Source organism: Channa argus, chromosome 19, assembly GCF_033026475.1.
Source record: "Channa argus isolate prfri chromosome 19, Channa argus male v1.0, whole genome shotgun sequence".
NCBI classification, from domain to species: domain Eukaryota; kingdom Metazoa; phylum Chordata; class Actinopteri; order Anabantiformes; family Channidae; genus Channa; species Channa argus.
Genome location: NC_090215.1, coordinates 12,692,212 through 12,709,532, shown reverse-complemented (window position 1 = coordinate 12,709,532; position 17,321 = coordinate 12,692,212). Strand labels below are relative to the sequence as shown.

General features: G+C 38.6%; 1 protein-coding gene across 4 annotated transcripts in view; it reads right to left on the bottom strand.

Moving 5' to 3' along the window:
* The window catches only part of oxsr1b (oxidative stress responsive kinase 1b), a 34,149-nt gene extending 19,449 nt beyond the window's left edge, over nucleotides 1-14,700 (bottom strand). The window contains exons 1-3 of one of the 4 annotated variants that reach the window (XM_067486013.1): nucleotides 14,410-14,699; nucleotides 7,642-7,754; nucleotides 2,176-2,284 (exon numbers count right to left, since the gene is read on the bottom strand). In XM_067486013.1, the coding sequence (XP_067342114.1) occupies nucleotides 2,176-2,284; nucleotides 7,642-7,754; nucleotides 14,410-14,479 (292 nt within the window). In that variant the 5' untranslated portion in view covers nucleotides 14,480-14,699. Of the gene's footprint in view, nucleotides 1-2,175; nucleotides 2,285-5,546; nucleotides 5,645-7,641; nucleotides 7,755-14,409 lie in introns of those variants that run through there. The other 3 variants (XM_067486014.1, XM_067486015.1, XM_067486016.1) reach the window with 3 other exon arrangements.
* Between the last annotated feature and the right edge of the window lie 2,621 nt (nucleotides 14,701-17,321).

The window sequence follows — 17,321 nt, the reverse complement described above, 5'->3', positions numbered from 1 at the left end:
GCAATGCCAAGCAAAGTTGGAGGGGGAGAGGGAGGGTGGGGCATGCGATGGATTATGGCACGGCATGGGTCCTTTAGAAACAATGAGTAGAAGAAGACTATTGGCCCAGACTAAGGGAATCCTTTATTAAACGTTTTGTTAATTTACCAAAATTCTCTAGAACAAAAGAATTATGTGAACATAAGTAATTTATCTTGTTAGAACTGTTTTGTCTTCAACATGAAGCTGCCATTATAGCTCCACCGGCTCTAAACACGACAAATAATTTTTAGAGTTATGAACAGTCACAAATAACAATAAGCAGAATTCCACTATAAGTGATTTGATTGAGCTTGGCAGCAGCTAGTTTCGGTTGTGGGAAGGTTCCACATTAATCTAATTGGAACAAATGCTTCAGCTTTCTTTGGTGTGACTCATTCTGATGCAGTGGGTTTCATTGACCGGTTACACAGCACTCTAATGAAACAGTTGTTCACATTTCACACATTAAAGAAATTCCTGAAAAGTGGTCTTGCACCAGAACTCAACCGGTTTGGCCTTGAATGGATTTGCCAAATAAGGAGCTAACAAAAGTTAGGTCTTTTAGACTTATACTTATCTACAGTGGGTTACTGCACTGAGAACTATATACGGCACATGAATAGCACCTAAGAGGCATCAAGTTTCCAGAGTTATATAGATGCTAGTCAAAGGCTAATGTCACACTATTTTATATGAGAGTGATTAAGCAGTGATTAATGGTAAAAAGGATTTTCAATAATATGTAAAAAAAAAAAAAATCTAATGGCGTGGTACTCTTTGTTCAGTGGCAAAGAGAGATTTCTTACAGATATGTTCCCAGAGGGGAGTGGCATGTGCCACAACAACACTGTATCTGTCAGTTAAATGTGAATCACAGGCGAGTAATAAGTAGCATGCAGATGTAGCAATGCGTATAGATGCATGCGTATGTGGATAAATTTTTTTACCCCAGGAAAATTAAAATATCTCAGGCCTTTGTCAGATCAACTGTTATCTGTCTGTGGTCTGTGAACTGTGATCTGTAATCTGTCTTTCAAATGCAAAAGACACAAGATGGGATTGAGTCGAAGGGTGGTGGATTTCTTATGCTCCATCGAGTCAGAAGAGCAGGCAGGACCTGTCCTTCCTCTGAGCTGGTATGCTCTGCACTCTGAACTGATGGCCAATAAACCTGACCTAATATGAAGTCCGTCCATCATTTAATTACTCCTTACAATTAAACCTAACTTCAAAAGCCTCTGTTTAACTAGGGTAAGGGGAGCGAAAGAGGCCATCTTAAATGTGTCTCCTGCCCCGGTGTCTGCTCCCGCTTTGCTCGTTGGGCACTGTGCCCTGAGCCAGCTGTAAGGTGGCCACCAAGCAGCTCATGACTCGAGTGTATCTAAGGGAAATACAAATCCCACCTGAGAACTATCCATTACAGTGGGATGCCGTTTACACAAAGGCCTTAAAAGAATCAGGGAGGGTGGAAACAAAGTGTAAATGTTTGGTCTGTGGGTGTATCTTTGTAAACTTGCACTTGTATAATTAAGCGTTTGAGACTAAAAACAGGATGGAGAGAGGGATGAAAGGCAATATTTGCCTCTCCGTAAACAGATGACCATTACTCCTTTCAGGCTGTTCTTGCCTCAGAGTTACTGGAGCCCTCTGTTTATTGCTTGTCAAATGTTTGGCACAGGAAGCCTTCATCTTCATGCCGTTTCTGTTCCTGGTGGTCTCTTCTTTGTGCTCCTCTCACTAGTTAATTGCAGCGCTGCCACATGGATGCCATGAAGTCAGCCTGTGGGCTGTTATTACCTCTGCCCTGTCATTAGCTCTCCAACTGTACCAACTTAAAGCCTAGAAAGAGCTGCAGTTGACATGGGAAACAATAAAGATTAGCACTGTCACACTCCCTATGATCAACGTTACTATCAGAAGCAGCAAGTAGCGCAGTATTGCCCATCTATCAGGATACGGGGCTCTATCTGGGCCCCTATAATATGATTTAATGCCATCAGCTTGGTTTGAACCAAATCAACTGTTGGCTCCTGTTTTCCAGCACCAATTTCATTTTACATAGCATATAACAAGTAAACAATCAGACTGCCAGATTTTGAGTGTATTATGTGATTGGAATCAGAAAGCCTTTAAAGATATACAGCATGCACTTACCCCCACTGAGCAGTTTCATGACCAGCCACAGCTCATCTTTAACCACAAAGGAGGTGTAGTAGGACACAATGTTGGGGTGGTGGCACTGGCTCATGGCCTGAATCTCTTTCTGTTGTATGTAAAAGACAAACAAAATTAATTTAATCAGAATTGTACAAAGCATGTAGATAACTGACAACAGACTAGCTGTTTATGTGCCGCCGATAACACATAACATCATTTGGTGGAAATATACCGTAATTTTGTATCAGAGCCAAAGTTCATTAGTGATTTTCACTATCAATTTCTTTTCGAAGCAGCTAACAAATATATATTTAGAGGTGTTAAAAGGCTTAGTAGCACTGGGAAGAACCATGAAACACACAATAAGTTTCGTATTTTATCATCCATGTCAAACAGTGCCTATAAGTTAATTCTCATTATCATCCCACCAAAAGGTATGGGGGAAATAAAATGAATGCAGTAACAATAAATCCCTCTAATGCTGCAGCTAGTGTAATCTTAGCACCAATCCACACACACAAACACACACACCCACACAAAATGCTCTAAGCTACAACCTTAGCAATACTCAAGATCTTAATGACGTCAACAGTCAGAAGAGAAATAGGCTAGGTCAATATGATGCATATCTATGCAGAAGTGAAATAGAGCCAGTACTCAGCCCTTTATACAGCTGTAAAGTTCTCTTTCTGTATGTGCTTGGAAAGCAGGAGGGCTGAGGTAATGTTGGCACCAAAGACTAATCCATCACTTTAGCACCTGTCCCAAAGTCATTTGAGGACAGACAAGCTTCCTTAGAAAAGAATTAAATCTGGCTGACTTTAAAGTTGGCCTAACTAAGTCACAGGGGTTTTGCTTGTTTTACTGTATTGAACACATGACAACTGACTGAACCAGTTACTTTAGTTCCATATTAAGGTGACCATGTAAACCACAGCATCTCTGTACCCACTAGTAACATTTCCCATTTTACTGAAACTGAATATTAAACACTGAGGAAAAACAGAAACAACATTAGTCCTGATCTTTTTAATAAAATCTAAAAATAATACTGTATTAGTTTTTTTTTAAATAAATAACATCTCCAATATCAGGAATTTATTTGTGCCACAGTTAATTGTGCTACAGGCATTTACTTTATTTTCAAAACACTACTAAACACAGTTTAGCTGCAATTATTAGTATATTAATAGAGTTCATAGTCATAGTCTGTTTGTAACTTATTTGTTGCATTTGGTGAAATTGCAATGCACATGGATCATTTACGGATATTTTATAGACCAAACAATTACAGAATTATTCACAATGGAAATAAATGGATTTACAGAAAACATAAATAATAGGCTGAAGCACTGATTTAATCTATTTGTGCTCTGTACTTTCTTGAGCAAACTAAAAGCAAGCAAACATATTTTACATTTAATTTATTCCTTAATCTTTACCTATTTTTTTTAAATTGAATGGTTGTGTCTGATGTATGTCATACGTACTACACCCAAACAACATTTGTTGTAATGAAAATTAAATTCCCTTAGCTATTGTGAATCATCAGTTTCTTTACATTAGATGCACATATTGTAGATGAATTCAACATTGACACTCCGATCTGATTGTGGGTTTCACCAAGAACATATTAATAGTAAGAACATAACATTATTTACTACATTAGCTATACCATGATAGGAGCACCAGAAGCCTGTCAACGGAGAACTTAAGATTTAGAAAAATTGCTAAAGTAATAAATCTATAAATGTTGGAAGGGTAAACATTAAGGACTCAAAGCCTGGTGTTCCATCAGCATTAATGCTTAGCTTAGACAATGTGCTTTAGCACCACTGTGCCTCAGCAACTGAGCAATTGCTATTGAGTCTGAAGTGTTCATTGAAAGCTTCATTGAGGCTCAGGGCGACAAGTGACAAAACACTTGGCAAAAAAAGGTTAAGAACACAATAGAGTCATAATAAGGGTGGATACAAACAACAAGCGGTTAGACTGCAACGGTTAAATGCATGTTTAAACTAAATCTGCAGCAGACCATCGTACTGTGTATTTTAGCCGAACACTACATTCAGTTTAACCAAGAAAAAAAAAAACAATTTGGCAAGGTTTCATGGCAAACAGGTGAGCTCACACACCAGCCTGCTTCTAAACTAAAGGCTTTTTGATTATCAAGCAATCTAATAACTTCCAGTCTGTTGGGCCAGACGGCGAGCTCTGTGGGTTGTCTCCTCTATCATTCTTTCTCTGGATACTACAGGCTAAGACAGAACAATAATGATATAGCCTGTTGGCTCTTAGCTGGCTTCAGTGGAGCCTAACCCACCCTCTGTTCTCAGCACAGTGGAAAAGACCGGTCACCATAGCTCTGTGGGCAGAGTAACCCCAGAAAAGAAAAACAATGGGATAACAGGGAGGATATCATGCTTTGGCAGTTGGCAGCTTTTCTCATCTCTTCCAGCAAACAATGTGAGAATCAGAGACAGTCATTGTTGTGGGGATTAGGTCACTGTAAACCTATGCTGGAGCAAAGACACTGAAAATGGTCTCATCGCTCAAAACCTTCATACTGCTTAATCTGTGTAAATTCCACTGTTTAACCTTTCATATTTAATGAAATGTTACTGTCTGGACAATATTGTTGCAAGACATCCCAACGCCAACTGGAAAACATACATTTTTAATTTTCCTGACACAGGCACTTGCTGTCAGATTTACTCATGTAAAAGGTAAATCATGCATGCATTTCATGTAACTTCTCCAATAGGTACTCTGACAAAAAGTCAAAGAAAGTGTTTGGCATATATCTGATTGATTTTTTTGCCCACTGATTGCTTCGAGATATATTTCTTCCAGGACTACTGTCTTTGGATATTTGCAAAGGACCTCAACCTAAAACCCCATATTCAGAGCAGTATTATTCAATGCATCTAACCAGCAAACCACAATAGACACACCTTTCTCTCACAACACTTAAAGCCATGTACAAAACAAAGAGCTTGACTATCCTATGATTTAATTTTGAGTCAAGAGATCAGAACAGGTTGGACAAGTGGGACATTACTGTCAAGTAAATTATTAAAAAGACTATTTGCGATGTATTCAGACTGCAAGTTGCACACCATACACAGTATATTTCTCCCTTGCTACTGTTGTTTTATGATGTATACAATTTATCAAACGATTTTAAAAAAGATAAATGAACCCTTAAGAATTAAGCACTAAAATTAAAATATAATTTAAGTAAGTTTAACAACAAATAAGCTTGATAACATTCAAGAGATCTTTTCACAGTGAACTATTTTTCCTTATAGTGTTGTGGGGGACTCAAAGCATGAGATGAGAAGTCATTAAGTAAAAGTGTAGCTTACCTCCATATTTTTGTGGAGGACCAGCAGGCAGAAAGCAGTCCAAAAAAACATCAGACTGCCCCTCCATCCCCTCGTTGAACCCCTCTAATAAAACCTCCCTGGTGGAAATCACATTGGTTTACAAAGTCAATAACCTTTGATTTGACCCTGACATGACAACTCAAATTCCTCTTTTGAAAAAGACAAAACAGGGCATTCATTGTGACACAAGGTCACTTCATAGAAAGAACTAATACTGATGAATCTTGTGATGAGTGTAAATTTATGGTGGTGTCATTCCGAATTCAAGTTTACTTTTACAGCTTTGTATCCGACTGTATTTTTTATATTAGGTCTGATCTACTCAGCATTTAGCCTGCCTGAGGATCTGAGCAAAAAAAAACAAAACACAAAAAACAACCTATTGTCACAAACTGAATACAGTGCTGGGTTCACAAACTGGTGCCGCAGAATCACACTGATGGCAGACACACAGAGAAACCACCATAGAAGCAATGTTATGTCACTATCAGTTACAGACACACACACTCACGCACACGCTAACAATGACCCAATCTAACTGTAGCACACACACATATCCACTAACACGCAAAGCTAGTGAAGAACCAAAAAAGTTTCTGACACGCATTTGCTAAGAAAAAAAGTTGTCTGAATGCTGACAACTCAAATAGACGTCTGGATAACTTATTAGTGTAGCGTGAGTCGGATTTTCTGTCCCAGAAAGTAAAATTTGACTATCACTCTTGGTATCTTAGTATGGTCAACATGTTCTCAAGGTACCACACGGGTATTTTCTTATTAGTGTCATAATTAATTAATAGCTGTAGCAATTGTGTCATTAAGCAAGAAGATATTTTAACTGCATTGCACTCAAAGTGTGAACAAACATTCTGCTTCTCCAAAGTGCCCGTGCATGAGACTGCTTTGCAAGAAAAAACTAAAACACATACATATGGAGACACAGAGAAATGACAGATCATTTCTTGTCTAACATCTATATCTGCAGGATTTGTGATAACGTGTGGCATCCTCATTAAAGCTGCATCTTTAGAAAGGCAATCTGGGTCCAACTTAATGCTTACTTGCCATTTAACCAGGTGCCCAGGAGGCTGTGGAACTGTGGGGGAAACCACAGGCAGGAAATCCAACCTTGCGGTATTCCATGTGACCGCCCGCTCTGACAATCCACAAGCAACAGTCTCCTGATTCACCCACCAGAAATTGGGGGACGGGGGGTGGGGAAGGGTTCCTTCTTGGTTTAGTATTGCCACTGAGTAATGAGAAACCTGCTTGTAAATCTCTAGCCATGACCTTCCATGCACACATATAGACTTACAAAATATTTATTTCTCACTGGTTTCCTTCACAGATTTCTTAGATGAGAACTAGGAAAGAGGACTGGAAATGTCCCTCAATCACCTGTCTGGTCTCAGATAAAAAAAAAATGACATTTTCATAGATAGATCAAATCCTGAAATTTGCAGGTGCTCACTACAGGTAGGTGACAGCTACCAGCTGCCCTAGATCTTCCCCAAGCCAAGTAATTTGACATCTTCCTTTTGCTATAAGAATTCTTGTGTCTACTGTAAAAAAAAAAACAAACACACAGATTAAAAAATAAAAATAAGAGAAATCATTTGCCAATTGCAAAGCCAGGATATGACCCACAGATCAACACGTGAGCAACTCTATGTGCAAGGGAGCTTAATATAATCATTCCACCTACAAAGAGCATAAAACAAGTCATGCCGTAAACGATGTGTTGGGCTGAGGTGCAAGGTTGCATTGAGAGGGTAACAACACAATTCAACCTTCAGGAACATGTCCAATGGTGGTCTAATAGTTTCCTGGCAGTAAGCGGAGTCCTCATTTAGAGAACAACCAGAATAGTGTTTATAATGACAGGGGTGACTGGAGTAGGGTTCGGGGACAACAAGTAATGCAGAAGTGAAACTGATTCCATAAACTCGCATGGACTGCAAAGACAAACTCAAATAAAATCACATGCTCCTTTTCGTCACAGATAAAAAGCAACACAATCACCAAAATGCTTAATTAAACATGTACATATTTACTCATCAGTGCTGTGTCTTACCAGGAGTTCATCCATACTGGTCTGGCACTTCTCTAGGTTGATGCGTTTGATGGCCACCTTCTCCTTGCGTGGTATACAGTAAGCTGCTTGGACCACTGCTGTGGCACCACTCCCTAAAACACACAGAAAATCACTGTCTGTGTTGTTGTAAAAGTCAACTTTAATCTACTAATGACATTTATTTCACGTAATATTTATGGCATTTATTTTAACGTTTCTCAATTACCTCCAAATCTTCCTGACTTTAACAAGATTAAACAGAGATCTGCTGCAACAGTTCATCTGATTCCTCATTGTTACAGATTGTGTCGGTTAATCAATTATGAATCAGCTTTCTCTAATCCCGTCTGACAAAGCATGCTTGACAGGGACCAGGGACTGTGCTAAACAACATATCACTAGGTGGATAATCTTGTTTTGGAGGCACAAAGTTTGGATCCTTGCATAGTTAAGGAATTTTCCAGCTTTTGGACTTGGACTGTATATTTGATCAGTTTTATCCACAAGAAAAATGAAAGAGTTGCCTCACATCAGCCAATGATGGCTGTGAATAGCGAACTGACAGAGTTTATATCCAAGTGTATATCACCACAACTGCTAGTTTGATGTGCTAGCAAAAAAAAACAGTTTATAATCTGATTAAAGCTTAAATGCTAAAACAGTGGGTTAATCTTTATTTTGAATAATGCGTGAGCCTAAGTAAAGCTTGTAAAATCCTTCCCTAGAGAGAGGTATGCCCGCTGTTCCTGTATCATGTGAGGTCATGTCACTGACCCCCCATTGCTCTTATTTTCACACCATGTGTACACCACAATATCTCTGGTGTTTTTGGGATTCTAAGCGATGCCAGGAGCATATGCTCCCCTCTTATCTATGCCTAAATATTAACAAAGTCCTCGCTGTTTGGGGTTTTCACAAAGCTCGTGGTATAGGGAGGTTTAAATAAAGGGGGCTATATTTAAAAAAAAAAAAAAATCCTGACTTTGATTAAAAATTTCTGTCTCTGAAGACATGACTGTTTTTTATTTAGCTGTTTTAATTTGAGATAACAATGACCTCTGGCTATGTGAGAGATACAAGGAATACACTGCATAAGCATATTCAATATACTAAAACTGAGATTAAAGGAAAATGCTTGCCCTCTAAAATAATCCAATAGAAATGCAATTTCCTTGTCATTTCCTGTAACTCACAGACAGTTGGGTCACTTAAATACTCATACATGATACTTCCCACAGCTCCAGTGGGTGCCATTAGTTGACTGGTACCCTCTGATAACTTATGGATGGTCATGCTCACCTTTCAAAGAGCGTGTAGGCCCCTGCCTACCTGTACCAATAGCAAACAAACCTCTAAAGACTGGGAACAAATGGTACAGGACACCAGTTGCCCTGTACAAAGTGGAGTAGTCCCAAATACACAGACAACCAGCCAGTCATATGGGTTGGAAGGTGAGAGAGCATGTGTTTTTATATATTTGAGTGTCTGTGAATAGAGAAGTTGAAAAAAACAAAAAAAACAAAACAGATTGTTGCCTTTGCAGCAAGCAAGGTCAAAGGGTCATTTTGAGTTGGTGAAGTCCAATCTACAAACCAACCAGCTAGGATACTGAGATAATATAAACATGATGCTGATATTTGCTGCTTGGCACAAAGTTATTATCATCATAATACCCTAGGTCAGGTGTGTACAACCAATCAAATACTGGAAGATGACACTTTGTACACTTCAGCTGCGTCCGAAACCAACTCCCACTCACTATATAGTGCACTATCCTGTGTTCACCATTTGGTAGTATTGTCCACATGTGTAAATCTATCCACTATATAGTAAACTTAAATTTATCCCACAATGCAACACTAAAAGTATAGTACATAGCATGTGCCCTGTGTTCTGGTAACAATCTCACAATGCAACGTTGTCCGACTCAAACAAGTGTTAGTCATGATGCGACATGACAATGCTTAATAGGGGTCTGAAATATAAATGGACTTCTCAGTATAAAATGAGCTACCTAGTGTACATTATATGGGGAGTAGAGAATAAGTGAGTGGGGGTGATTTCACTTTGTTAGACTGTATCTTCTAGCTTCTGATGGAAAATAAATAGGGCAGTGGGCTGTTAGGGCCAGGGTTGAGAAGCCCTGCCTGATACTATAAAGAGTTCATTAAAGGTATACAATCAGGTCCTGCGATAAAGTAGGTAGATCGGTTAGTTTTCACACTGTTTAGGAATACGTAAAGACACATTTTAGCTCCATTATATGATTAGCATATTGGATACTCTTGGTTTATTGTGTTTTGTTGAATATTCTTTATTGTTTTGATGAGAGTTTTACCATTCTGTTATTATTGATATGGTGTAGCCTCTAGGGACATTAGCAACTGCTAGTGCCAAAAAGCCTACTCCTCAAATGTAAGGATTTATTATTTCTCTTTTGTGAAAATGCAAACTGATTGTTTGTGGCTTTTGGGCTGTTGCACAAACAACCAACTAATTAAATTATCAAAAAAAATTGCCAAATAATAGATAATGAAAATTATTATTTAATGCAGCCATAAATTAAACCACACAGTCACATCTGCGAGAATCACAGATGTGACTGTGTGGTTCATTAGGAAGCACACAAAGGCAGGCACTGCAGTAGTGTAACTTCATTAATAAATTGGGGTCAATTATACTTCCAGTCAAATGCTATAAATATAAAGCTACTTCAAAGTTATTTTTTTGACATTATACACGATTTAGCTTGTTTGGAAAGGGGATGGCTAAATTAAATGTACTGTATATATTAAATTACCACATTAGGGAAAATCAAATGAAGATGATCAGCTGCCAGCTGAAAATGTGGTGTGATGACATGCCCACGAGATACCCAGTTATATACCAAAAGATTAATCGTCCCTCACATTTATTTTTAATATAATGTATGTATAGCAACCTGTTTCAGGTCTAGATGCAAATGTCTACTGAAGAAACTTCATCATTCTTGTCAGGAAGCACTGAAAAAACAATAATGATCTCCAAAATAGCAGCCAGTGTTTTCTGTAAGCATGTTTTCTCAAAACAAGTCCAGCTTAAAATGGAAACTCTTATGATTATTATACTATAACCAGTCAATGTTTGAATGGGACATTCCAGACCAGGGATTTCCCTTTGTAATAGACTTAACTGTTTAAGCATCCACACTATAGTAAGGGCTTGCCATTAACCTGTAGGGTAACATGTCAGCTCTTTAGGAGATGATGTTTGAATATGGAATGTCTGTATTCTTCCTTTTCTAATCTACCAAGTCTATTAAATAAACAAAATGGCAAAACAAAAAAAAATAGGCTTAGTAAGGACATGCAAAGGTACTGCATTACACCTAATTAAATTAATGAAAGTGGTTATATGTACAGCAAAACACTAAGAGGCTTCTTAAATCTTAAGGTTTCCTCAAAGAGACGCCAAATTAAGTGCTACCTCACATTTTTGGCCGTTTTTCTGTTGAAATGGTGAAAATACTCATTAATGGCTAGTGAGCACGGTGATAGAGCAATCTCTGTTCTAGTTCCTTTTTTATTGCTGAAAAATACGTAGTTCCAATACTATAATATCTTATCTGATTAGTTTGCTCATGAATTAGTGTGTTAACGGAACAGGTCACAACCTGAGGTTTGTGTCAATGTCCTCCTTCATGGGCTGTGACTTGCAGAGCGGTAGCAGCTTTCCATTTGTCTTTCCTTCCCTCACCAGGCTAGTTGGTTGTCTAACGTCAGTTGTCTTTTACTGCATTTCCCCTGCATACCTGAGTGACAGTCTACACATTATTCAAATGTGAAAGGACTAACAATCACACCAGCAACCACTACCCTTTGGTGTATATTCCCCCAATATCCAGGGATGCAAAAATGAATGTGGCCTAAACCTTAAGGTTGATATTGTTTGCCGTTTAGGTTAAGTTTCCTACAATAGAGTCAGTCACACTGATGTTTCAAAATTATGTTAGGGATCAGACAAGTAACCAGAGGGAAACATGGGTGCTGGTGGACACAAAGAGCAGGAGCAGAAAGTGTCCAGCATATATGTGCCAACATGAATGATCCAAAGTCTGATCCAAATTTGGGAAAAGCTGCTTTTTTCCCTATGCGCTCTGTCCAGTATGAAACGATGCTCACTAAAGCGCAAAGAGAGGTTGTGAATAATGTAATAACAAGTACTCATTCCCGGGGGAAGTTACCAAAACAAAAGCTCTCCTGGGTATACGGGGCATGCAAGACCATCTTCAGAACACTGACCTTCCCAGCTGAGCAGGACGGTTGAAAAAAGCATCACTCTGGAATGAAACAGGTTATAAAATATCCACAAAGAGTTTCTGAGGGCGAGGGGAACAACAATTACCTCTTAACTTAATTAGGAGCTACCTTTTGAGGCAGTTTAATATTTTAAGGTTGTGACTTAATTCCCATGTGGCCCACTAGAAAATCCATGAAAGATAACTACTTTTGACAATTAATTAAAGATAAAACTAGTTGACAAATACGTTTCTTTTTATACCCGATTATTAAAATTCCTACTTTTTGATTTCTTGCTTGTGCTGGGAAAACTAATTTCTTTTCTTTTTTTCCTAGGAGCCTTTGAGCTTATGCTGTTCTGTATGTGGTGCTGAGATTATCTGACTGTGACGAAAGTTTATTAATATAATAAAACCCACTGATCTTAAATTTGTTATACCGAAAGCAGTTAAAACATCATCAACACTGCAGGTCACGATGAAGAGATGTGCAGTACACTGAAATGTGCCACTGCAATCAGAAAAAGACCTAAACTAAAAATAGTATTTATATTAACTGTTTCATACAAACAGCAACCTGTAATAATGATGTAATTTGGAGTACTTAATACTACATTTCTGCTTACCCACTACGTTGCCTGGATAAACACTCAAAAACACCACAACAGCCAGCCCCTGACTGATTGTGCAACTTTGAGCCTATGCCATGCAAACATGACTCCGCTCTATTGACTTTAAACATCATGTGATTCCTTTGGTATTTAGAAGTGTCTATTTAATAAGTTTTCCAGAGAAAATTATTAACTATATTTTTGGACTGTTGAATATGTGAAGTTAGATGCTGAGAGTAAATGTCAAGGATACAACCTGAGGAAAAATGTGTCAGAAGAGGGGGAGGCAACTAGACTAACTGCATAATTTATTTACAAAGATATTTTGATTCTCATGATCCCTATTCCCATCCCAAAGTAAGCAAGCAGCAGATCAGCCTCGAAAAAGCCTCACCATTTTCAAGCCTCAGAATATCCCACTAAACTGGTTTATATACAAGAGGGGCTTTATCTCTGTGTGTATGCCCAATTGCAGGGTGTTTTCTTGTGGGGTGCCCCACATGAAATTTTCCAAGAAACCGAGTGGAAATGTAGAAATGGTTTAACATTCTTAAAAAAATAATAATAATAATAATTTAGGGCCTGCAGAATAAACCTTTTATAAACACAAAGATGCCCTGTAGAGGAAGCATGTAGCGCTTACGCAAGGTAAATCAGGAGAACACAGTAAATGATTTGGGAAAACAATACATCCCTTATATTTTGCATACTCCTTCTTTCTACTCCTTCTCCCGCTCAACAAGGTTAGCCAAAGGTAGGACGGGGTCGGCTGGACATTTCAAAACTTCACAAGTAAAAGGTGTCATTTGTCAGGCAGCCTTAAGTAAGCAGTCTTCTGGGTCCAGCAAGGCTTGAAACTGCACAGTAAAAGGTAGTTTATGCCCGGAGCCACGCTGGCAAGTTTAAAGATTCTAACATAAATACAAATCAATAATTGAGATCTACAATAACATTAGTGTGACAACAATTATCATCTTTACAGGTTGAATCCCCGCCTAGAATAAATAAAGGAATAATGATAATTTTACCGAATAAATTATTCAATGACTTTTCCTTTTTTTCTGAGAGGCTACAAACTCCATAATACTGATTAATCCTATCCTAGGTGCTCTACCATAACTGGATTAGTTCAAGCAGTAAATTACCCCAAATAATAATGTACTCTGGAAAGGACCTGTATAATCTCTGGAGGCTGCATGGGCAACATGAGTGAAAAAGTCTAGTGCGATCCAGTGTATTTTAATTGAAAATGGGCGTGAACACACACAAACACAAACGCACCAGATATTAACATTACCTGCTTTAGCATGTAGCAACTTTGATGTCGCTAGCATTTACAATGCAGTAAAGAAATACAAGTTTGAGAATAACGTCATGTTATTAAATTAGTAATATCAATTAAGTTTAAACCCCCTCTTTAGATTGAGTTATGTCTAAACTAAGATAAACAAAAACATTACAAAGCCGTCATTGTAAGAAATTCATAAATAGGATTCCGTTTAGCAAAAGTACGTTAAGGAAAATAAGCTAAGCTAATTGTTCACATAAATACCCGCTCGATGTAAGCAGCATTTTCCGGTAAATAGTCATAGCCTGACCAGCCTGTAACCTGTTATAACGCTGGTTTACCACTTCGGCATAGTCCGATTGGACGGAGGGGTGGACAGCTCTCACTAGAAACATTCCGCTTACACTAAGTCAGTCACCGCCCGCCTTGGACTGCCAAGCGGAATAACCTCAAGAGATACAGATGCCTACTCGCGTCTGATAGATAGCGTCCTAGCATCAGTGTTAGCTGTGTTGAGCCTCTTTTCATTTAGCTAAACTGACAAGCTGTCGGCACGCACATACGTTAAGCTTTATAAGCGAAGGCTCGCATACCTATCACCTCGTGCTGCTCATAATCATCTTTGTTGATGGACCAAGGTTGGGAGCTCAGGTCCTCCGACATGGCTGTAAAATCCGCTGAGGCTGTACTATCTGTACAAAGGTGGTGAATGCAAAGACTGTGCGTAAAAAGAAGTACAAGTAATCCAAACAGGACCGACAAGGGCGATACTTCCCCTTCTTTGCGAATCCTGCAGCACTCCTGTCATTCCCAAAGTTTGACACTAGCTTAGCAGCCCCGCCTACCGCATTCCTACTGAGCAAATGTGGACTCTCCCGGCGGACATATTGAGTGTGGGAGGGGGGGGGCCGCAGACCGCGGCGTGCGGCGGCATCCAATGGTATGGAAGATTTTTAATGCCTAAAAGTGAACAAATAACACAGAGGAAAAGGGGAAATACAACACACCCGGTAATTTAAAGTAGCTTTTTATTTATGTACTGTGTCAAACATAAATGAAACACGTCCTAAATATAGGTCAGTGATTAATTAAAGATGACTTAATTAATTAAATGGTTAATAATTAATTAAAATCTATTAATATACATTTAAGAACTTGACATGCTGTCAGTAAATGTGCTAAAGTTTGGTTTAGGTACATAACATTAAATAATAAAAGTCACATTTCTAACCAAAGAAGCGATAAATTAAAGAAAATTCTATGTGTGTACTGAAAGTAAAACATGCAGTGAAAGTAAAACAGTGGTGGATGAAGTGGATGAAGTGCTCAAAAACTGCATAAACTAATAGTAATAGACATAACTGATGGGTTGAAGCTCTTTTTAGCTAGCCTTTAGGTTTTCAGTTTTATTTCTAAATTGCTCATGTTGTAACTTCGCTAACATCAACAGTCTAACTAACAGCACTGTGATTTTAAGAATAAAACGCTGATACAACCATGGAGAAAATGCCAAGAGAACTGGAAATAAGTCCAGGATGCACAGGGCAAAGAGCCACAGAAATCCGTTAACAAGGACAAGACATTAGAGTGAATGTATGTTTTCTTATAGCAATATTTTTCTATTTGACCTGTTTACCTTTAGTCTGGTGTGTGCGCTCGGCACAGAGAATGCAGATCTCAGTAGACAGGCCAAACTCAGCACAACATGCTAAAGAATAACTTTGCTGCATACCAGCTCACTTTGAGTACTGCTAACGTGTCAAAGAGTCTTTTAATTAAAGCTACGGATGGAAGGACTAACAGCTTACCTGCACCTTGTTTAATGAAACGATTCCTGTGTCGCTTGTGACTCGTTTTCATTAAAAAGCAGACAAAGTGGTTAATTGTTAAATGCATGAAATAACGTGTTTGTAACATTTAATGAAACTTTGATTAGAAATTTAGTGTTGAAAAAAGTATAGATATTCGCTCTTAGATGTAGTGGACTTATAGTCAAAGTGGCCATAATTAAATCCAGATACGTAAAAAATTTACTTAAGTACAGTAACTTTCTTTATTCATAATATTACTGTTCAAAGCACCAGTACCCATGATATCTTACCAATGGGTAACATATTGTTCTCTTTTTGTCCGTTTGATCATGAAAATGTGGTTTAAAATGTTTAATATATTAGCATTGACATAAGAGAAGCTAAATTATTTGTTTTACTTGTGTTTACTTAAGTCCCTTTCACACATGCACTGGAATTCTGACATTAACATGACTTTGTCCGGAGGGAGTGTATGTGTGAACTAAAATGTCAGAGTGAAACGCTGCCGACATTATCCAGATTATATGCTACGTATTATGCCTAATGCAATTTCTGGATTATATGTGTATATATATATATTTTTGTTTGTTTGTTTTTTCTGCTTTTGGCTTATCCCGTGAGTTCAGGGTCGCCACAGCGGATCATTGTCCGCATGTTGATTTGGCACAGTTTTTATGCCGGATGCCCTTCCTGATGCAACCCTCCCCAGTTTCTGCCGGGCTTTGACCGGCACTGGACCAGCTGGGGATGGGAATGGGCTGTTAGGGGTTCAGGGTCTTGCCCAGAGATCGGGGAACAGTCCGATAGCCGGGACCGGGGATCGAACCACTGACCCTGAGCGTCCGTGAACGACTGCCTTACCAACTGAGCTACAGCCGCCCCAAAAAAGAAGTTTATATATGATGGAAAATCAGTAATATCTATCATATGCTGTCAAAAATTATATGTGCAATAACTGTAATTACTCTTTAAGAAGAAGCAGAAGGTCCCTCCAAACTCCAAAAAGCAAATTCAAATAAGTATGTGTATTTTTTTACTCTATTTGGATTGCTTTGTTTTCATTTAGGCATTAAAAATCTTCCATACTCCGGAGTCAGAAAGAGGAAATCATTTTTGCCGAATTAGAGCTACTCCGTAAATAGAAAGAGACGGACAATTTAGAATAGCTACGCCAGACCTCTAGCCATACTTTCAATACGCAAATGTTTACCCAAACTATATTTTGTAGCTCGCTAGTCAACTACAAAGAGTGTTTAAAAAGCACGTAAAGCGAGCCATTGTGTTCCGCCACACGTCCAATGGCGGGCTGGTGGAAACACCTATCAATTTCGCCCCGGATTTGGTCTTGCAGGCACACTTTCTTCGGAAATAACCAACAAAACTCAATTATTTTATTCTGAATAACACATCGGACTCTCATACCTTCCCCTACTAGACCAACTTGATTGAAAGAACGCGTGTAGAAATTTATCTTGCTGGGAAGCGAAACCTGACAGGACTTTGTTTAGAGCATAAAATGACCCAAAGAGTGTGTGAAAACTCTCAGTCCTGTGATTGGACCGTATCACGTACGCTGGTACTAAGGCCTGGATTGCAAAACGTAGCTCGCCTGAGCTTTTCTGCAGCGCAGTTAGTGACACCTCTGATGATGCAACTTAAACAACACAGAATTTGCACAATCATCAAACATGCTG